Source organism: Cupressus sempervirens, chromosome 11 (genome assembly GCF_028749045.1).
Source record: "Cupressus sempervirens isolate cs-2001-9-10 chromosome 11, ASM2874904v1, whole genome shotgun sequence".
Taxonomy (NCBI): Eukaryota; Viridiplantae; Streptophyta; class Pinopsida; order Cupressales; family Cupressaceae; genus Cupressus; species Cupressus sempervirens.
The window spans coordinates 735890932-735914944 of record NC_143128.1 but is presented as its reverse complement, the minus strand read 5'-3'; the positions used below and the strand labels follow the sequence as shown (position 1 = coordinate 735914944).

General features: G+C 39.3%; 1 protein-coding gene across 2 annotated transcripts in view; it reads right to left on the bottom strand.

Annotated features, from left to right (window-relative positions):
- Nucleotides 1-23636, bottom strand: part of LOC149531729 (ubiquitin-ribosomal protein eL40 fusion protein-like) — a 42420-nt gene extending 18784 nt beyond the window's left edge. The window contains exons 1-4 of one of the 2 annotated variants that reach the window (XM_089811640.1): nucleotides 23476-23636; nucleotides 16031-16166; nucleotides 15780-15866; nucleotides 15538-15640 (exon numbers count right to left, since the gene is read on the bottom strand). In XM_089811640.1, coding sequence (XP_089667766.1) covers nucleotides 15538-15640; nucleotides 15780-15866; nucleotides 16031-16133 — 293 coding nt within the window. In that variant the 5' untranslated portion in view covers nucleotides 16134-16166; nucleotides 23476-23636. The remainder of the gene's footprint in view (nucleotides 1-15537; nucleotides 15641-15779; nucleotides 15867-16030; nucleotides 16167-23475) is intronic. The other variant, XM_089811639.1, reaches the window with a different exon arrangement.
- Nucleotides 23637-24013: the final 377 nt, after the last annotated feature.

Genomic DNA, 24013 nt, shown 5'->3' with positions numbered 1-24013 from the left:
AAGTGCTATTATAATTTCATGTCCATGAAGTTACCTATTAATGATAATTTATTATAATAATAATAAATAAATTTAAAAAAATATATTTTAAAAAAATAATAATAATAATAAAATAATTTAAAAAATAATAATAATAATAACAAAATATTTTTAAAAATAATAATAATTAAAAATAATGAATAAATAAATAAATATACATATATGCATATGCAATGGAAGATAACACTTTAATATATCTAACCAATGTGGGACGTTGGCTAAGCAACTATGGTGGCAGGACACCCACCCTAAGTTGACTTTGGCCATGATACCTCACAAAAAAAAAAAAAAAAAAAAAGAGGAATTACCTTGTCTTAGTTGTTTGAGACTCCAATAATGAACTTTAAGGCTTCTTGACCCTGACTCTTAAACTCTTTTTTTTTTTGTAGGATGCCAGTGGTCACTCGTAACGCTCGCAGGCATGGACGAGGTGGTAGACGTGCATGAGATGCACAGGTAGAGCAGGATGCCAATGTAGAGCATGGTGCTAGTATGGCACAAGAAGCTAGGGTTGGGCCAGAGATAGAGATTGGACAAGGGGAATAGCCCCGGAACCCCAACCAGGACATTCTAGATGCTATCCAAAATCTTATTGGTGTGGTACAACAGAGGTTGCCTGCAGCAGCAGCTCACCCTAGTCAGCAAATTTCAGAGGAGCACAGGACTGTTATCAGAGAGAGGACAAGGAGTCCTCCACCTAACCATATTGGGAGTCATGCTGAGCTCGAGGGGGAGTCTGTCCACAGACCTGAATCTCCAGCAGGGGTAGAACTTTGACCTGTATCGAGAGCACCCCGGGATATAGGAGACGAGATTAAAGAATTGCTTCGTCTTCAGCCACCCCCTTTTCATTGATCCACAGATGGTTCAAAGGCAGAATCCTTTTTGTTATGTTTGGAGAGATGTTATGGGTTGCGTCCTTTTGGGAGTAATGTAAGGGCCCGTTTTGCTATACACCTTTTACGAGGACCAGCCTCCAAATGGTGGGATGAGGAGAAGGCTATGGGGGATATTGATATGGACACTCTCACTTGGGATACCTTCCTACAAAGGTTCAAAGAGAGATATTTATCAGAGCATTACAAGCAGCGAAAGATTGATGAGTTCCATGACTTACAGCAAAGGGGATTAACAGTAACACAGTATGAGAATAAGTTTTTAGAGCTCCTCCCTTATGTTGACTATATGAGAGATGAGAAGCTTTGGATTAACCGTTTCATTAGAGGTCTTAATCCCTGGATTGCAGGATAGGTTCGCATGGCAGCACCAGTAGGCTTCAGAGCTACCGTGGAGAGGGCTCTTATTGCAGAGGATATACGCAATAAGGCTCAGGATACTCGTGATAGATCTCAGCGTCGGGGTACTACCCCCTTTCCACCTAGGTCACAGTGGAAGGGAAATCAGCGACACTCTTCAGGATCTTTTAGAGGCCCCCAGTCACAGTAGGATCAGAGGCAGAAGCCTCCACAGGGATACCAAGGCACTAAGCCCAAGCAGATGCAGGCACAGGGTTCTCGTCAGGATCATAGATCACAAGCTTCTCATGCACCTCTAGCATGGACTCAACAGCCCACTAGAGGTGGTTTTAGTGGATCTACTCAGACAGGGGGACACCAGCAGCCCCGATCTACAGGATTACAAACTCAGACCCGCGGACCTTGTTATTCTTGTGGTGGCATGGGTCACATTGCTAGGGATTGTCCACATAGACAGAGGGTAGCTGCATCTGAACCCACAGTGGGTGACATGGGACGTTCTCATAGGGTATTTGCAGCAATAGATGACAGACAGGCTGAGCATCAAGCTACCGTGATAGAGGCTACAGGTATTATTGGTGGTAGTAGTATATCTATATTGTTTGATCCAGGAGCTACTGATTCTTTTGTATCACCCTTAGTTGTGGAGCATTGTAGGCTGGTGGCAGTTAAGCAAGATGTTAGCTGGGATGTAGAGTTAGCCTCAGGTGCTAAGGTATTGGTTAGATCCATGGTCAGGAATTGCCCTATTCAAATTGGGGATATCACTACTTGTGCAGATCTACGTATCACCCCCTTAGGATCATATGATGTAGTCCTTGGTATGGATTGGCTATGTGCTCACCATGCCAAGGTGGATTGTAGGAAGAAGGAGGTGGATTGTAATGATGATCATGGTACACCTATAGTGATTTCAGGTGTTCAGAGACCTGTGTCCCTCCGCATGATCTCCGCTATGCAACTTAAGCGATGTATGAGAAAAGGGTGTCAGTTATATGCTATTACCATTAATGATCTTGAGGGAGAGGAGAATGGGCCATGTCTCAAGGATTACCCAGTGTTACAAGAGTTTAGAGATGTATTTCCTTCTAAATTAGCGGGTATGCCTCTACTCAGGACAGTGGATTTCCATATTGATTTGGTTCCAGGGGCCCAACCAGTATCTAGAGCTCCATACAGGATGACTACTAATGAGCTCAATGAGCTCAAGATTCAGCTAGAAGAACTCTTGGAGAAGGGGCACATTCGTCCTAGTGTCTCACCATGGGGAGCACCAGTTGTCTTTGTCAAGAAGAAGGATGGATCCTTGAGGTTGTGCATAGACTACTGCCAACTTAATAAGCTAACCATTAAGAACCGTTATCCACTTCCTAGAATTGATGACTTATTTGACCAGCTTCAAGGTGCTCGAGTGTTTTCAAAGATTGATCTGAAGTCAGGATATCACCAGTTGAGGATTGTGGAGAGTGACATCCATAAGACTGCCTTTCGCATGAGATATGGGCATTATGAGTTTACAGTGGTTCCTTTCGGTCTCACTAATGCCCCATTTGTATTCATGAGCCTTATGAATGGAGTATTTCGTACATTCTTGGATAGATTTGTGGTGATATTCCTGGATGATATATTGGTCTATTCACGGAATGAACAGGAGCATGAAGAAAATTTGAGACAAGTCCTTCAATGCTTGAGAGATAATCAATTATACGCCAATTTGCCGAAGTGTTCTTTCTTCTGCACAGAGATCAGCTACCTAGGTCATGTGATATCAGGTGATGGGATCTCAGTTGACCCATCAAAGATTAGAGCCATTATAGACTGGCCAGCACCGACGACAGTTACAGAAGTCAGGAGCTTTATGGGGTTGGCTGGTTACTACAGGCGTTTTGTGGAGGGTTTCTCAAGGATAGCACATCCTATCACTTCTCTCCAAAGAAAAGGGAAGAAATTTGAGTGGACAGAAAAATGTGAGAGATCTTTTCAAGAGTTGAAGAAGGCCCTCACTAGTGCTCCTATTCTTGTAGTACCTAATCCCTCTACAAACTTTGTAGTGTGTACTGATGCGTCATTGGATGGGTTAGGGGCAGTACTCATGCAGAATGGGCGAGTTATAGCCTATGAGTCTAGGAAACTTAAGACTCATGAACTCAATTATCCTACCCATGATCTTGAGCTTGCAGCAGTAGTACATGCCTTGGTTAGATGGCGGCATTTCCTTTTGGGACACCATTTTGAACTCCACTCAGATCATCACAGCCTTCAGTATATTTTCTCTCAACCAAACCTTAATGCTCGGCAAAGGAGATGGATGGACTTTTTATGTGAGTATGACTTTGATGTACACTACATCAAGGGGAAGGAGAATGTGGTTGCAGATGCCTTAAGTCGGAGACGCCATAAGTTGTCATCCATGGTCACCAGCACAGATTTGAGGGGGAGAATAATGCAACACTTACCAGAGGATGATTTTTATAAGGATGTGTGTCAGATGATTAGATCTCAGAGGCCTCTTCAGGGGAGGTTCTCCAACTATGTGTTAGAGTCTGATGGACTTCTACGTCACCGAGGGTGCATTTATGTACCTTCTACTGGAGGATTGCGTGATTTTATTGTTCTTGAGGCTCATAGGGCACCTTATGCAGCACATCCAGGGGTTAGGAAGTTGCATGCAGACTTGAAACGACTCTTTCATTGGCCCGGCATGAGGATGCATATTGCAGGGATAGTTGCTAGATGCCTAGAGTGCCAGAGAGTTAAGGCAGAACATGGACATCCTGGTGGGTTACTTTATCCTCATGAGATTCCAGAGTGGAAGTGGGATGTTATTTCTATAGATTTTGTTGTGGGTCTTCCTATGTCTTCTCATCGTCACGATGCCATCATGGTGACAGTTGACACATTGACCAAGGTGGCCCACTTCTCACCTATACGTACCACTTTCACTGCTCCTACAGTAGCACAAGTATTCATGCGAGACATTGTGAGACTCCATGGCATTCCTCGCAAGATTATTTCTGATAGAGACTCTATATTTACCTCCTCCTTTTGGAGAGAGTTACAGGGAGCCCTAGGGACTAAGCTTAACTTGAGCACAGCATACCACCCTCAGACAGATGGGCAGACTGAGAGAGTTAACCAGGTATTAGAGGACATGTTGCGCATGTATGTGATGGATAATCAAGTTAAATGGGAGGATTATTTGCATCTAGTAGAGTTTGCCTATAATAATGGGCACCATTCTTCTTTGGGCATGCCACCTTATCAGGCCCTATATGGCAGACCTTGCAGGACACCATTAAGTTGGGATAGGATTGAGGACAGGGTAACAGTTGGACCACAGATTGTCAAGGAGATGGAGCAGCAAGTCTTGTTGATTAGGCAACATCTCAAGGAAGCTCAAGACCGACAAAAGAAGTATGCTAATGCCCATAGGACAGATCGAGCCTTTATGGTGGGAGATAGAGTATTTCTGAGAGTGCGTCCGCACAAGAGTCCAATCCATTTTGGAAAGGGCTCTAAGCTTGCTCCTCGATTTGTTGGGCCATTTGAGATTTTGGAGAGGATAGGACCAGTTGCCTATCGCTTAGCCTTGCCACCTAGCCTATCACGCATCCACGATGTTTTTCATGTCTCTTCCTTGAGGAAGTATATTTATGATGCATCTCATGTTATAGATTGGGATTTTATGCAGGTAGCACCAGATGGCCAGCTGTCCCTAGAGCCCATTCGCATATTGGCCCGCAGGACCCTTCAACTTCGAGGCAGAGAAGTGGACCAGGTTAAGGTCCAATGGGATTGCTATGATGAGGTCACAGCCACATGGGAGGACACGATGCAGATGAGACGTGACTACCCCTATCTATTTGATGAACTCCAGGAGGAAGTTCATGCCTAGAGGGGGAGGATGTCATGTCCCGCCCCGACCATCATAGCACTATTGACATTTTGTTTCTTTTGGACATTGATAGTTAGACTCTAGATGACACATTATTACCCACTATGGACATTGACATTTTGATCCTTAGACTATTTGATTTCATGTTATGTTATTGGGACATTGATACCTATATCATTAGGCTATATGATGATTCCTTATGATGTTACTAGGACACTAATATTCTAAGTAGTTTTTATGATGTTATTCAGATATGCTTACTTACCTTCTTGATGATCCATATGTCATGATTAAAGCTTATGTTATACTCAAGTGAATGTTTGATTTTTGAATTGTGGTCTCCATATGGTGCTAGATTATCATGTCTTAGCATATTTAGAGTAACATTAAGAATTCATGTATCATTTGAATAAACTAGAATTGTACACTTATATTATATTTGATGCATTGCTTAAGGTAGATTAATTCCATAATTTTCTGTAAGAATAAATGATCATAATGTTTTACTATCTAGATTAGAGAATTGCTACAAATGTGAAGTGTGTAATGTGATATGAATGGAAATACATATTTCATATTAGTTATGTTATTCATTGATGATAGAATCTATGTGATTTATATTTACATTATCATTTTATCACCTTATTCTTGGACTACTGATATTTGCAATAAGTGTGCAGGAAAGAAGCCCATGGATTTATGGAGAACCTTTCTAGGTGTTTGGAAAAACCAAGGTTAACCCTAAGGAGGGTATAACCTTTTTACCCTTGTATTTTATTTGTAAAACCAATTTGTGTGTATTATTGTGATTCTATAAAAGTAAATTTGTTTTTCTTGATGGCTTGCCAAGTGTATTGTGTGTATTGTGGTGTCACTTGACACATGTTCTCCTTTGTAGCATGCTTAGTGGGATGGTAGGTGGTTGAGTGAACCAAGGAGTGGTTTGGTAGGATTTCTTTTCCCTAGGTGTATTTATGGGTCCAAGAGGGATTCTTTTCATGCTAGGTCGAATGCACACCTTTTGTGAATTTCTAGGAGGTTTACACCATCCCTAGGGGTAGTTTGAGGTCTTATTTTAAAGCCCATATGATATACCTAGGGGGTAGGGGCATTTTTAAGTATTATAAGCTTCCCTAGGCATTGAAAAGAGCACCCAAAAATTGTGGATTCCCAAGTTGGCCGAATTTGGAAACTTAAGCATCAAAAGAAAACATTCTTGGGAGAGAGTGGGTTGGAGAGTTCTTGGGGGGAGAATTTTTGGAAAAAGAATCTAAGTGGGGTAAAATTTTGGAAAAAAGGGAAAAACAAGGGGAAGAAGATAGCTTAGGAGGAGGATTGCTGGTAAAAAGAGAGGGAACTCAAATTTGCTTGGAAACCAGGTTGGTAACCTTATGTACCCTTGCTATGAAAGCTTGTTGTCAAGTAGTTTATTTTTATTGTGTTATGCATGTGAGTTTTCTGTAATGTAGTTGTAATATGGTGTGTTGTAATGTTGTGCTGTGTAAGGTTGAGGGATCATGTTTCAGTTTTGGTGTATGTGTGTATTGTGATTTACTTTGTGTTGTGAATTCATATGTTCTTGTTGCAGTTTTCTGTTTTGGGTGTGACAAGGTGAGTCTCATCTCTTGGGAGGGAAAGAGAGCCTTGTGAGGGTAAGGGGTGCATAGGGAATGTGTTGGGTGAGAGTCTCTCCTAGAGTAGGAGAGGGATGCCATATGGGTGTTATGGGCCCCATATGCCACCTTGCTGGAGTTATAGGTATTGTAAAGATGCCATGTGAGGGCATGTATGTGGTATTGGGTTGCCTTGTGAAGGCATGTGTATAAAATGTATAGCCTAATGAAGGCATAGTTGCAGGTGGAGTCTCCCCAACATTCATTTTCCACCCTTACCCCTTGAGATGGATCTACATGTGATCCTAAGTGGTCTACCTTGGTTGGGAATTTTTGTGGTTTTATTTGTCAACTGTAAAATGTGTGAACAATTTTGTAATGTGAGCATTGTGTTGTAAATGGTTGTTAGTAATGTATGTCCACCTAGTCAAGGTTCTCCCTGCTCGGGGGTGGCCTTTAAAAGGCCTAAGGTTGGGAGGAGAGTACCATGGGCTTGTTTGTGTGTGTTGTACTGCAGGTTGTGATCTATGGATTGAAGACTTGAAGAGAAGAAGGATGTTGTCTTATTTTCATGTGCAACAAAAACATACTTCCAAGTGAATTCTTATTGTATTAGGGAGAGTCACCCTTGGGTAACTCCCAATCTTGTGTTTTATGACAGCTTGTAAGCTGAAAAATTGTATAAGTGGACTGTACTTGTTGATATGTTGCTACTTTCAGTGATTATAGAAATTTATATATCATGCACTATCCTATAGTATATAGAAATGAGTAAAGTTGTTATGCTTTTGTTTCTAAAATGATTCTAAGAGAAAATGTGTGTCTCCATTTGAAATTGATACATTTGGTTATAAAGACATTTTGTTAGAACTTCAAATAATGTTCTGGTTGGAAGGAACTAAAGTGGTCAGTGAAGTTAGTTAAAATGTATTGTAAGAATGTACATCAATATTGTAGATCAAGGTAAATAAATATGACAAATAAAATAAAATAAAAATGCTTTCATTGAAAAAGAAAAAATATATTTATATTTGCTGGTTCCTTTGACTGTAATATTGGTGCACTACAAGATTCTACTATCTAATAGTAATCAATGATCATATGAGTCATGACTCATGACATAAAGATGATTACAATTAAGTATCATGTACCATGAACCATGATATCAAAATAAGTATATAATGCAAACAAAAACTACAAGTCTCCAAGAGTCCAAATCAATGATCATCCCCTGGAGGTTGAAACTCATCACCACTGGAACTATCAGACTCTCCAAGATCAAGAGCTGAAAAGGGAACACCAACTAGCCCTGTGGTTGGATCTAAAGCATCCTCCTCATCAATCTGCGATGGCTCCTCAAGCTCTACATCCCATCGTGATGCTGGGCTTTCCTTGTACACACTTGTGGTGCGGTCATTGATACGCAACACACTGTGTACAGCCACTAGCTTCTCTGCTCTTTGAGAGGTAAGTCTATTCCTCTTAAATGAGTGGATGAAGCTATATGTAGACCAATTCCTCTCAGAAGCTGAGGAACTAGAAACCTGAGATGAAAAATAATTGGCTAATGTAAGACTCGGGAATTAGAAGTTGAACAATGATCATTGAACAATAAACAATGAAAAGTTAAAAGTTGAGGAACTAAGTACCTGGGACAGCAAACGAATAGCTAGTGTGGTGGTTGTAGATTTTGGTCCATACGCTGACCACCACAAAATGGGATCCTCTTGTGCCATAGTCTTGATATCCACCTTTGTCGCTTGTCTGTAACCCCTAAGAGTAGCAAATTTGGTCCACTCAATGCGAACCTTAGCTGCTGTCTCAGGGTCATACATCCTGTCTATGCACTTGAAGAACCCTTCCTTCACCTGAAAAAATTTAAAAAGTACAAATTATTAGCAAATAGAAGAATCAAGATACTAGTAATGTAAATGATTTTAATTTATAAAATGATAAGAATCTAAGTCTTAAAGTGTTATATAATAATAATAATATAAATCACCTCATCATCGTAAAGTGGTGTAACTCTACCAGGCCTAGTCATGTACCACCTCGGATTCAATGCATATGCAGCCATGTGTAAGGGTGTGTTAAGTTTGTCCCATCTACGCTGAATAATAGGCCGAATGTGATCATTGTAGAAGGCTAATGTGAGGTCCTTCTCTCGCACAACTACCCTCATTTGCCCAAGCATAGAATCAATGCACTCAATACACCTCTCCAAGTGTGGGTGCATCCCCATCTCCATACCTGATCACCTCAAAGACTGGCCTAATAATAGAAACAATGTATTTTGCATCGCTCCAAAATACATCACTCTTAACTATATCCTTCACCCTTATCCCCTGCTCTGACCTGGAACCATTCCACCTATTCCATTCATTTGTCATAACCATTAGTTGCAGTGGCTCCTGCAAATCAAGCATTCTCTCCAAGAGAATGAAATAGGATGCATATCGTGTCTCAACTGTCTTCAAGAACTCCTTGTTGGCGAAGCTCCTAAATAGTGCATGTGAGGTGTGGTGGTTGCAGATATACATCTGCACATCTCTAGCATCACTCACCACTCCCTTTATCCAACTAATCTTTCCCATGTCCTTTAGAGCATTGTTCATAGCATGCACACAACAAGGAGTCCACCAAATATGCCGATATGTGGCCTCAATAAGCCTCCCTGCAACTCTGCACACATGAGTTGCATCTGTCACTACTTGGACCACATTTTGTGGCCCAATCTCCTCAATGGCCTCCCGAAGAATCTGAAACTGAAAATCAGAATCTTTTCGATGCCCAGAACAATCAACCGCCCTAAGAAAGAATGGGCCCTCTGTACATGTGACTATGACATTGATGAGTGGGCAATGTCTAATGTCCGTCCACCCATCCATGACAACGCTACACCCCGATTCCTCCCAAACAGCCCTCATGGTCTCCATGGACTCACCAATCTTGGCATACTCATCATCCAAGATTTTAGTCCTCAATTTGTGCTCACCTGTTGGCACATATGATGGTAATCCCGCCTTCGCTACTTTCTGAAATGCCTCCTTAAAATAAGGAGACCGAGCAATGTGAAGTGGAACGCCATTGGCAAATAACATTCTCCCAATGTATGCATCTAACTTCTCTCTCATCTAGGCTGCAAACAATTCTGCTATAGGGTTGTTGTCACTAGACTGTGCCCTGCATTTCCCCTTGCTCGTCTCAGCTGCTGCTACACCTATAGAGCTATAAGTAGAGGAAGGTACGGATGCTACCCCTAGCAATGAAGTAGATGAAGCTCTATGCTGTGGTCTAGAAGAAGACATGCGTTGGTGTTGTCGCCCCTGTATTTGTTGCTCATGCACCTCCTGTATAGTCTGAATCTATTGCCTACCAGCCAAAGTAGTAGGCACTGGAAGGCCCAAGTCCTCTAGAACTCCCCAAAGCTTGTTGAATTCAATTCTAATCTTCAAGTTTGTGGATTCACCCAAAAACTTACATGGTTGGACAACTTTACCTGTCCAAAAGAGGAAATGTGCATTCACTCTAGTGATGCTACCATACCAATCTTCACCACAAATATTGCATCTCCACTTTCTTGTGCCACCTGTTCCTTGTCCGCTTGTTATTCTAGTGACAAATTGTTTTAAAGGAGATTTTGGATCAAACTTACCCCTAGCCCACTATGCCAAAGCTGGGGAGGGGCAATCAGTAGATGGAGTACCAGATAGTATAAAACCAGTACCCATGGAAGTGGAACTAGTTTGGGCCCCTTGCTGATTTGGCCCAACCGGAATCGCAATGTCACTCTCATGGTCACCCCTCTCAACAGTGTTATCATCATCCTCAACCCCAACCTCAGGCTCAGGCTCATATTTTGATTCACTACCACTATTTGAATGAAATTCCATCTCATCATCACTATGAGTATTCATTGTGACACTGCATTTCACAAAATGAAAAAACAAAAATTAATAAAGCTAAATTATTGAAATTTATAATTTATAAATGATAATCATAACCGATGACTTCCACTCTCTTAGAACTATATTGGAAAAAATTTATTAAAAAAATATTTTAAAAAAAAAACAAAACCAAAAAAAAAAAAAAAAAATTAAAAACGAAAATTGACTTCCAATGGTTCCGTAGGATTTGGGCTTTTCTGAGCCGATTTCAGTATGTAAGAATTAACAAAAAAAGTTAAATAACTTTTTTTGTTAATTCTTACATTAACTTTTTTTGTTAATTCTTACATATTGAAATCGGCTCAGAAAAGCCCAAATCCTACGGAACCATTGGAGTCAATTTTCGTTTTTTTTTTTTTTTTTTTTGTGTTTTTATTGTTTTTGTTAATTTTCTTTTAATATAATTCGAACAGAGTGGAAGTCGTCTGTTTAAACAATCGGAAATAGATATTTCAAAGAGTCCAATGATCATAGAGGTCGTCTAAACAAACAAAAACATTCATAAACATGCATTTCAAAATCATACAAATTCGTTAGAAAGTTAGAAACCCTACCTTTTGCTTTAAAAACTTCAACAAGATTCGGTGAACCGAAACTTAGAACCACCCTCCTCTTCTTCTGCTTGCTCCTAAGCTCTCCTTTTTCACTTGCAAACACTCTCTTCACTCTTGCACAAACCCTTATCTCAACTCTTCACTCTTCTTCTTCTTGCTGTTGCAAACAATGAGAAATGCAAATGTGAATCAAAATGAAGAATAGAAGGGTTTTAAACAAAGGAGGAGGAATGGATGGGCCCCACAATCCAATACAATAAATAAAAAACATTAAAACATTTTAAAAATACATTCAACTTTTTGTTTTTTTATGTGTCTTTTTTGCTTGCCGCGGGAGACGTCCAAGCGTCCCCCCACAACGAAGGAGACTCCTTGCCGTCCCCCCGCACCCGTCTCGAAGACGTCTCGCCGTCTCCGGCAGCGGTGGCGCTTTGAGAGGCGCCGCTCGAAACGCCGAGACACCGTCCCCCCATCCCGGGGACGTCCCCGTCTCTGAGACGGCCCAGATTTTGGGGGGGGACGCGTCCCCGTGTTACACTGGTCATAAACCACTTGCTAGGGTGGCTCTTGCAACTGCAGTGTTGGGCACCATGCCTCCTCTGTTCCCGATACTTATATCACATGTAACACCAATATTCTGATGACTCTTTTTATATGTAATAGCAAGCATTGTTGGAAAATTCACTAAAGCCAAAAACTCACCAAGGCCTAAAAAATAAATTCGGGGAAAATCCAGCCAGTTTTCAGCAAAAGCTCAGGAACTTAAAATATTGCCCAGGTTTAATTAGACATGCATTTCTTTTTGCAAAATTCAATGTGAAGACGCAGCCAATGAATCAATAAATAGGAACACAAAACAAACAAGCTTAATCTAGACTATGTCATGCCCAGGTTTAATTAGACATGCATTTCTTTTTGCAAAATTCAATGTGAAGACGCAGCCAATGAATCAATAAATAGGAACACAAAACAAACAAGCTTAATCTAGACTATGTCACACAGTTCACCGAATTTCTTGCATGAAATTTGAATTTGGGTGAACTTCAAACATTTTTATAAAATTTGTTGAAATTCGACTTTATATTCGCATGGACATACAGAGTAGTTTTTTTTTTTTTAAATCATAAACATTTGTTCAGAGTTTTGAAACACAAATTTTGAAGGTTTTCGACTATTTCATTGTATAAAATCAAAATGTTGTTCAACTTCATCGCAAAAACATTTTAATGGGTTTTGCTGCTAAAATATGTGGGAGTTGATTGTTCAAGGAGGCACAAAAGAAGCTGAGGCAGGTCACACAACTTTTCCTTTCCGTCACGCCCCATGACTTCATAATTTAGGCACACGACTCCAATTCTTTTGCCTTTTTGCAATCTTCTTTTCTGCACACAACTCTACATTTGCATTATTAGGTTCTGTTTTAGGTTTTCTTTCGTATCATTCCCATTTCATATCTGTATTATTATTATGTTTTTTTGTTTATTTTATATTTAATATTAAATAAATATTATTAAATAATTAAATATCATTCCCATTTCATATCTGTATTATTATTATGTTTTTTTGTTTATTTTATGTTTAATATTAAATAAATATTATTAAATAATTAAATATATTTTTTTTGTGTTGTTCGATTTTACTTCACATTTTTTCCTTGTATCATTTTCATGTATGTATTATTATTTTTCTGGTTTATTTTTAATTTTCAGAATATTTAAACTGTCAAAAATCTTATATTAATAATATTTAACAATATTATTAAAAAATTAATCATTTATTTAGATATAGTTTACATTTAATAAATAATTCAATCTTTTTATAATTATTTCAAATCTATTTAGCAATGTAAAATTACTTTCCTAATTTATTGGATACATTATTTATTTATTTATAGAAAATAAACATATAAGACGAACTTAGTGTTGAATTTCTTTCTGAACTTTAATACTTGTCGAACTTCATCCGAATTTTATGGATGACGAACTCGAATTCAAATTCGAACCTTGTAACATAGAATCTAGATATATTTAAACACAAAATGGGTACAAAATTGCATTCTCATGAGGACCGGTGATGGCTGGAAGCAAAATAGACTATAGTAAATAATTTATGTAAAACTTAAAAAACTACATCATTCCAATTACATCTTCTTAGCTCTAGGGAGAGGTAAAGCTAGAAGGCCCGATCCTAGAAGTCTCTACTAGGCATGACTATGCCTCCTTGCTCAATATGGCACAATCTGTGACTCGCCCTCCATCTTGGATATAGCTTTGCCTCTAGCTTCTCCTGGCATAAGCAATGACTACTCATTCAACTTAATGTCATCTTCAATGAAACCAAATCGACCCTCCTCCTCCATAGCCTGCTCTTACAAGTTACAAATCATTATTGTAATCCTCTTCAAAAACTCCACTTCAAATTTGCTTTAAATTGATAGAATTCAATTTCTAAGAGCCCGGAAGACTATTTCCCCCCTTTGCCAAATACAAGTGAAGAAATGAGAAATGAAATTAATTTGGACAATTTTTTTCATTTAAGAGTTGTTATAAAAATATGACCAAGTTTTTAACAAAAGCTCGCCAAGCTATTGGCAAAAACCCAACAAGTACTTGGTGAGTTTTGGCCAAAACGATGGCAAGTTTTTGGCGCCAGAAGTCATAAAAACTCGCCATGCCAAAAAAATTGCCAGTTTTTGCAGCTCAGAGTACTCTGCCAGTAGTACATCTAAGATAGCAAGTTTATCAATACGAATCTCACTCAGACTCTCTTTGCTGTTATGAGATTGCATTACTGAGTTATTAGTTTGGAGATTCAGAGAGAGTTTGATGTCCCACTCAAGTCTGCTGCCCTTGTGCTGAGACGGAAACTCAGCATCAGTGATCCTTACCATGTGCTAAAATAAATATTTCTCTGAAAGAGAAATATGAGGTGAAGCACTTGAGAGATGTTGCTCTTTAATGAATATTTCTCTGAGATGGGGAAATATGAGTTGAAAACCCTTGATAGATGTCGCTCTTACCCAGCATGGAAGTAGCCATGGTGGACGTCCTGTTGAGAGATTCCATGACACAGTCACATTGCATGATTCCATCATTGGCAACTTGTGTATATGTCTCTTTCCACACATGGAAGTGGCCATGGTGGACATCGTGTTGAGAGAGTCTTTTGTTAATTTACATTATCTGCTGTTTAGCTTTATTCCTGGCATGAAACTCCAATATTTAGGACTTCAAAAGATTGGCAAGAGCAATACATATGTTTTAAGTAATCAAAGAAAATAAAACATTTATTGACAAAATAATAGATGGGGGATATGAAAGTCGGCAAAACTACATGATATTCTGATAAAGTTAACAAGACATACAGGGTACTCCAAGTTTTCATTTAAGGGAGCAGTAGAACCCTAGCTAATTTCAGTAACACTGTTGTATAAATCATGACAAAAATGTTGCAGATATCTCTGCCATAAGTTCATTTACTGTGAGAAGATCTGTGGCACGAGAAGTTACATAACTTTCTGCCATGAAAATATTGCAAAACAGTTCCAAAACATTGTAGAGAAACTGACAAAATATCAGTGTTAACTTGATGTTTTATCACAATAAGCTAGAAACTTACAGTGGACGGACACATATACACAGCGACAGCCCAAAAAAGGGCAGAACATAATCTTTTTTTATTGCAAAAACAGATTTGGAGAGAAGATAAAACTTAGGAAATTTTGATGTTGTACTTGTACTTGCTTATAGTTTTACAAAGAGAATTTCCTATTTTTTCGCTTCGCAGTTCAGACTATCAGACTATAGCTTGTTTGGTTTATCCACCATTTACTGACTCATTAGATGCATCTCCTTATTGAATTTTGGAAAGAAAATGCATTTCTAATTAAATTTAAGCAATTTGTTAAGTACACAATATTTTCCAAATAAGTTTCTTACTTATCTCCAATAAGTCCCAGTATCTTTTCTTGGCTCACCACAAAAAAGTTGCTGATAACAATATTTCGAACTATGGTATAAATAGACCCGCAAGTTTAATTTTTTTATTTTAAAGTAGGATAATTTATCAACATGCAGCTAGATGGATGGGACAAGAATGCTAAAAGTTGAGGTTGGGATTGGGTAAAACTAGAATCATCTTAAGAAATATTCTTGACCCATAGAAAGAGAATTTTCAAAATAAGAATTTTGATGATTGAATTCCTTGCGAGATCACATGAATTGAACAACTTACTTCCGACAAATCATCTTATCTTGGTTATATTTTCTCGCTAATGCCATTAGAGAAGGCTCAATAATTCCCCCTCGCAAACGCAACACTAGGTGCAATGTAGATTCTGCAAAAACAAATCACTCATCAGCCCAATAAAAGCATCCCATAAAATATAGCAACCTAATGAAAGAAAGATTCAAATTAAAGAGCAAATTTTATGTGACCTCTTATTTAACAACCCTGACACAAGATACTATACCAACCTTTCTGGATGTTGTAGTCAGCCAGTGTACGGCCATCTTCTAGCTGCTTTCCTGCAAATATTAACCTTTGTTGATCTGGTGGGATGCCTGCAACAATATACATATATCTTAAAAAATGAGTGTACAGCATTAATTATAAATATGGAGAATTAAGCTGTAACTCTGTGCCGTATGTTGTAGCATGAACAAATGCATAACATGGGACCTTAAAATGTAAAAAAAAAGATTATTGAATTGCATTATTTTTTAACCTTCTTTGTCCTGGATCTTAGCCTTAACATTGTCAATTGTGTCACTGCTTTCAACCTCTAGCGTGATTGTCTTGCCCGTAAGGGTCTTCACAAATATCTGCATCTTTGTTACCTCTTGAATTTCTTTCCTGCAAAACTTCAGCTTTCAAAAATTGGACATAGTGATAGAAGTTTAAAACCATGTTTTCAAGCTTTCAGTACACTATTTAGACCAACTCAAAAATCTATCCATGATTTGCAAGACTTTTTTGGTTTGCCAAAATGATTTATGCTTCATGGACTTACAAAAATTACTCTTTACTAAATAAGAGGAAAGATGTTAACATTAATTTCATTATTGAATCACTCATATCTGATAGGGAAATCAAAAAAGTGATTGACTTATAAACTATAAGAAAAAATTACATAGACTGCAAAAAAATTATGATAAACAATGTAGTACCATCCTTAAAGAAACTAAATATACATAAATTGTTTGTTAGTTTTCTAGACATGACTACCATTTATGCATTGGCATCATTAATGCTAACTGCTGCCATAGGAAATTTTATATAATTGATACAAGTGAAGTGCACCAAATCCAAATATTCCCTAAAATATCATACTTCTGAATAATTAAATAGCTTCTGAACAAGAGCAAAGCATATCTCTATCAATAAGACTTCCATATTGGCGAGAGGATATATCAGAAGATGGCAATACATTGAGCCTGATTGGATGGCAATCAGCTGTTTCAGAGAACAAATGTAGCAGTCATAGTGGAAGAAGCAGGAATTTTCAACTAGGTATTGTGAAGGCTGACTTGGAGGGTATTACGAGGTAGTTGGTAAATACTTGCATGTTAATAACAGAGACCGAAAGGTCAATTATACAAAAGAATGAGACGATGTTTCCTTAGGAAACAATCGTAAAGAATAGAAACATTCTATTCCAGAGAAAGCAAAAAACGAAAGCATACTAAAGCTAAAGATATTTACAAGATAACCATTAACTAATAATAGACGTCTTATCTATTATTGTAATACCCTCCCTTAATGGTTAATCTATCTAACACACCAAGTTGTCCTCTGAATTTGACAAACTTATCAAGACCAAGAGGCTTGGTGAGAATGTCTGCAGTCTGATCTGTGGTAGGAACATACTGCAGATCTATAGTCCCGTCTTCAACCAACTGTCGTATGTAATGACAATGAACATCCACATGCTTGGTTCGTTCATGGAAGACTGGATTCCGTGCTAACTTGATAACGCCTTCATTATCAACAAACAGAGTAGTCGGTCCTGCTGGTGACATCTGCATATCCCCAAGCATCCGACGAAGCCAAACAGCTTCACATCCTGCCTTACCAGTCCCTTTGTATTCAGCCTCTATAGAAGAGAGAGAAACTGCCTGCTGCTTCTTGCTGGTCCATGTGACTGCACCGGATCCCAAACTGAACACATATCCAGATGTTGACTTTTTATCATCAACAGAGCCTGCCCAATCTGAATCTATGAACCCACTGAGTTTAGGATTAGAACTCCTAGAATACAGAAGTCCATAATCAGAAGTGCCCTTCACATAACGAAGTACACGCTTTGCTGCCATCCAATGATTAGCCTTAGGAACTGTCATAAAGCGTGAAATATAGCTGACTGCGAAGCTAATATCAGGCCTAGTAGCAGATAGGTAGATGAGGCTGCCTACTAGTTGCCTATACGTAGTATCGTCAACGGAAGGAGAATCAGACTTGGCTGATAACTTGAGACCTTTCTCCATAGGTGTAGATGCAGGTTTGCAATCCTGCATTCGGAATTTGTCTAACAAGGCCCTGGCATATTTGGACTGAGAGATGAATATACCAGAAGACTGTTGCCAAACTTCAACACCTAAGCAATAATGCATGAGCCCAAGGTCAGTCATATCAAAAGACTGGCATAAGTGTTGTTTGATTCCCTGAATCAAAGATGCCGAACTGCCAGTGATGATCAGATCATCCACATAGATAACCAGAAGGGTGATGTCACTGTCAGTAGTCTTGATGTACAGATTTGAGTCTGAAGAACTCCTCTTGAAGCCTTGATCACTGAGGTACGTATCAATCTTGATGTACCATGCCCGAGGGGCTTGCTTCAAACCATAGAGAGCTTTTACCAATCTGAGAACCTGATGGTCTTTAGCAGCAACCTTGAAACCAAGAGGCTGCGTCATGTAGACCTCTTCATGGAGATCACCATTCAAGAAAGCACTCTTTACGTCCATCTGATGGACCTTCCAGCCAAACTGTGTTGCCATGGCTAGGACTAATCTGATGGTGCTCATCTTTGCAGTAGGAGCAAAGGTCTCCTCATAATCAATGCCCTAACGTTGAGAAAAGCCCTTTGCCACTAAACGAGCTTTGTATTTATCCAAAATACCATCTGATTTGTATTTGATTTTGTAGACCCATTTGCAGCTAATGGGTTTCTTCCCTGGGGGAAGATCAGAAAGGACCCAAGTGTTGTTCTTCAGCAGGCTCTGGTGTTCAGATTGCATGGCCTGTTCCCACTCTGGAATTCCTTTAGCCTCGGAATATGTTTGAGCTTCAAACACACTGTGAATGTTGGCCATAAGAGCAAAGTTAACAGAATCTGTAGTTTTGCTCTTTTTCCGAGCAGTTCTCCCATCAATGAGCTCATCATCATGAAGATCAGCAAGTGTCTTAGCCCACCACTTAGGCCGGAGAGGAGAATGACCAACAGTAGTACTAGGAGATGCTTGATCAGCACGATCCTCATCAGAAGAATCTAGATCAAACGCAGGTGAAGCATCTTCAAAACGAGGTGATCCTGCAGGAGAAGCCGGAGGTGTCTGTACAGGTATCACTCGCATGACTGGAGCTACAGGAGCTACTGGAGCCCTCCCATCAGGTGGACCTAATGGAAGCCGAACTCCCAAATCATGAGCCTGCATAGGTTGGTCGGCTGGATCAGGAACAGGAGAAACAGGCATGAATGGTCCTCGTTGCTCATCAAAGACTACATCGCGGCTGTATATGAGACGAGATGTCTCAACATCAATAAGGCGGTAGGCTTTGTGAAGACTGCTATATCCAGCAAGCATTAGTTTCCGACTTTTGGCATCCAACTTGGTGCGTGAAGCATCAGGGATCCAAACAAAAGCAAGAGAGCCAAAAACCTTCAGGTGACTGATTCTGGGCTTACGACCTGACCAGGCCTCTTCCAGAGTTTTACCTTTGACCGCCACTATGGGTGACCGGTTCAACAGATAAACTGCAGTGTTAATTGCTTCTGCCCAAAAACGCTTCGAAACATGTCTGTGTTCGAGCATGGAACAAGCCATCTTGGTGATTGTCCTGTTCCAACGTTCAACTACACTGTTATGTTGTGGCATGTGGGGTGTGGTGAATTGGCGATGGATGCCATGTGTATCCAAGAAGCTGGAGAAAACATTAGAACAAAATTCTCCCCCATCGTCTGATCTAAGAGTAATAATAGATTTCCCAAACTCTTTTTCAACCAAGGGTTTAAACTTCTGAAATACAGTAAATGCATCGGATTTCTTTTTAAGAAAATACACCCGCATTTTTCTACTGAAATCGTCTACAAACAACAGAAAATCCCTGTACCCAAGAACAGAAGGAGTGGCCATAGGGCCGCAAATATCAGCATGAACAAGCTGAAGTACTTGAGAAGCTCGCCAAGAATCGCCACTGGGGAAAGGTGTGCGATGTTGCTTCCCAGCCTGACATGCGTCACAAACTCCAAGGTGTTGGGTTTGAATCTCTGGCAAACCAAGAACAAGCTCATCCTGAGAAAGTTGTGAGAGATAATGCACATTTAAGTGCCCATATCGCTGATGCCAAAGTGTGCTGATGGAAGATCGCCTAGCAGCCATAGCTAAGTCCTGAGAATCACCAGAATCAATAAGTCTGAAAAGACCATGATCCTCAAGACCAACTGCAACAGTAGACTTAGTCGCCCGATCAGTGATGGTGCACTGATGTGAACTGAAGGTGACTGCCAAGTGTGGAGAATGTCGCAGCAATTGACTGACCGAGAGTAGATTTAGTTCCATCCCTGGAACGTAGTACACATCAAGGAATATGAGCTTCCTCCCAACAGACTGAATTTGAATGTTACCTTTACCAACAACCGTGTACTCTTCTCCGCCACCAAAGATAACAGAATCTGAATAAGGCTGGTAGTCAGTAAACCAATCTCTGCGGTGAGTGAAATGTCGAGAGGCACCTGAATCAATGTACCAGGCAAATGACTGCACATGATCTGCAGGTCTTTTAGCCATGAAGGCGTAAAAGGCAAATTCCGCCTGCTCAGTGTGCTCTGTACTGTTCGCTTTGGGTTGCGAACCTGATTGCTTAGACTGGGCAGCTAAGCGTTTCAGACATGCAACCTTCATGTGACCATACTTGTGGCAGTAGTTGCATTGAATGTTCTTCTTTTTGGTACCATCGGATGCTGGAGCAAAAGACTTCTGCTGAGATGGTTACTGAAACTTGCCCTTGTCCTTCTGAAAGGATTTCGCAACAAAGGCTTGCTCAGTGGAGGTGGAACTGGAGCTGCTACCGAACTGTTGTTTCCACCGATCTTGCTGAAGCAGCATGGTGCAGAGATCAGTGAACTTTAGATCAACACTAGTAGATGTGATGTTGAGAGTCTCGATAAAATGCTCATAGGAATTTGGTAAACTCCGAAGAGTGACTACCACAATATCCTCTTCCTCCATCTTGCGACCGATGGCAAGTAACTGATCACGAATTTCCTGAATCCAATTCAGGTGTGCCTGGAGCGAGGTGCGCTCATCCATGACAATAGAAAACAGAGTGCTTTTCAGAAAGAAGGCTCTGCTCTTGTCAGAAGTCTCATGAAGACCTTTGAGATGTGTCCAGATTTCGGCAGCTGTCTTGCCAGATGGAATCTAAGAAAGCTAGTCATCAGCTACGGATAGTTTGAGAAGCATTACTGCCTCTCGATTATTCAAATCCCATGTATCTTGATCAGGACCCAGAGAAGTCGGACGCTACCTAACACCCAGAACAAGTTGATCGATGTTTCGATATTCGAAGATTGCGATGATGCGCTGCTTCCAGGTTCCATAATTGCGACCATTGAATTTGGAATTATGCTCGAGCAGAATATTTGTAAGAGATGCCATGGCACATTTTTCAATGAAAACTGTGAAAATCTGTGAAGGCACGTTCTTCGAGGCAAAAATACGGAAGGCCCAGAAGAATCAAAGAATGACCCAGAAGAGAGCTCGAAAAACCCAGAAGGAATCTGCTGTCATTTTTTAAATCCGCTGGCTCGAAAATCAAGGCACAAAAATCGAGGCACCCAGAAAAAATGGATGACAACCCAGTTGAGCTCTCGAAAAACCCACCAAGAATCTACAAACAAAATATTTTCTCGACCCCAAAAATTAGGGTTTCAAAAAAAAAAGGCCGGCGGCCAGGGAGGTCGGATTTGCAGAAAAAATGTTGATTTTTGTGAAAAAAGGACAAATTTGTTTCCCAGATTGTGACTTCAGGCTGAGACGATGCTAGACACAGAGTGTGACCTCCAAATGATGCCGGATTTGCGAAGGTTTGTGAAAAAAACGCAGAGCCGCGATTGATACCACGTGAGCTTGCTGAAGAGAGAAGCCACGATTTTCACCAAACACAGAGCCGTGAGTCTGAAGGACCAGACAATCCGTGGTAAAAATACCAATAAAAAAACGCGAATTGCATAAGATGTTAGGCAAAAGAAATCGCGATTTTCAGATACCAACTGAGAATGGTACAAAACGACCACGATTTTCATGCAATTTGTAGACCCGAGTTCAAAATTTCTCTAGACAGGGAAACCTAGGCGGGTTTTTGGAGAAAATAGCTGAAATAATTTTGGAAAAATTTAAACAAATAATTTCAAGAAGAAATTATAAATTTTAACAAAAAAAATTAAGTATTTAGCTCTGATACCATATTACGAGATAATTGGTAAATACTTGCATGTTAATAACAGAGACCGAAAGGTCAATTTATACAAAAGAATGAGACGATGTTTCCTTAGGAAACGATCGTAAAGAATAGAAACACTCTATTCTAGAGAAAGCAAAAAACGAAAGCAAACTAAAGCTAAAGATATTTACAAGATAACCATTAACTAATAATAGATGTCTTATCTATTATTGTAATAGAGGGAATATGTAAGCAGGAAAACACACAGATATTCACATATGAAGGAATAGCTTGTAAGAAAGTGCAATTTAGATTAATACAAGAATTAAATCAATGGGAGGCCATATTAAATTGACATAAAAAACACAAAATCAACACCTTCAATCAATAAATAACAACAGATATGTTTTAGCAATATCCGACCAGCCACATACATATACCCGACAAAAAAATCCCTGAAACCATAGACTTGTCTAAGATTTTGCCTGAGTTGAAGAAAAATGGGCAGAATTTACAGGAAACATATATTACACAATTCTAACAAAGCAAAACTTTTGTAAAACCAAAGCAAACCAAAACCAATCTTTCAACAGCTGCTGCTTCAATTTATTCACAATAAACAAATAGTGAAACCAAAATCAGCAGGGTTTGAGGTCTTTCAGGCTCAATAATCCCCCATCCATTTAAAAAATCTCACTTTTTTCACATCAACATACCTATCAGAACCTCAAGCAAAACAAATAGGTCGCAGAGACATGTACACTTTTCAGAGCCACCTCACGCTGCCCCATTATAAAGGAAGCAAAGCTTACACAAATGAAAAGTGAACAAAAAGAAAACCATTGTACCAGTACCAATCTAGACCTCAAAAATAAAAACAATGTGCTTAAGAACTCATTTATGAAAACCAAGTTATCTGTCCAGCCCTCAGAATGACCACTTAGTTTATAATATTCAATACTTAAAAAAAACTAAGTCACAAGGTTCGAATTCGAATTCGAGTTCACTGATCATAAAATTCGTATGAAGTTCGGAAAGGGAAAAGATTCGCTGAAGTTTGAAGTTCGGCCTATCCTACGACTTAGCTTAAAAATACCAGGTGTTCTCTCATTTCATTGAAAATTTGGACTGTCAAGACGAAGGGCTCAAAATAAAAAAGCAAAAAAATCGTTTAAGTACCAGTCATGGCAGACAATTACGCAAACAATATAACAAAGAATCCCACACATTTAACGTCAGAAAATCTACCGAGGCCTTCCACCATATAAACACTCAACCGAACTATGTACTTAAAAATTGCGTCATGCTCTCATATTTCAAAACAAATTTATTGCTACCCAGGTGGAAGAGGTTAAAAGTGAACAGGTATCTTGATTCAATCCACTTCCGAGTAAAAAACAGAATCTCCTACGAGTGGCGAATAGACGCTAAAACACAGCCAAAAAATTATCCGAGCGCTTACAGATTCCAAAAATAAACTCACTGAGCACAAGATAAGCGACTTACCTCCGGTTTCTGCACAAATTGTCTCGTGCTGTCGACGATGCCGATGATACGCAGGGAAAAATTACCAAACCCTACCCTAAGCGAAAACGGTTTTAAGAATGATACGTACCGAGGTTTTAGCGCTATGAAAAGTGGGTCGAAAAAATAGGGGTTTTAGCATTGGTAAGGGGAGGTTCCCATGCGGCTTTTATCCTAGAAGTACTGTTCCATTTTGTTAGCAAAAAATTGTGCTGGAAGCAAAATAGCATCTTATTAGTGCAAACATGCACGTGCTTTTAGTTTTGTTAATTTTACCATTCATATCAAATTATTTTTTCTATCCTTAAACCCGTTTAAATGTTTATTTTGAAAAAGCTATTTTTAAATATTAAAAATATTGTTTACTTGATAGCTTATTGGGTGTGCTCAGTTTAGGCAAGGAGAAAATTAATTTTTCGAGACAAAAAAATTAGGTAGAAAGTAAATGACTTAACTATTCCCAACAAAATTACAGCTTTACATTTAAAGTGCATATATGTCCCATTTAAATATCTACATT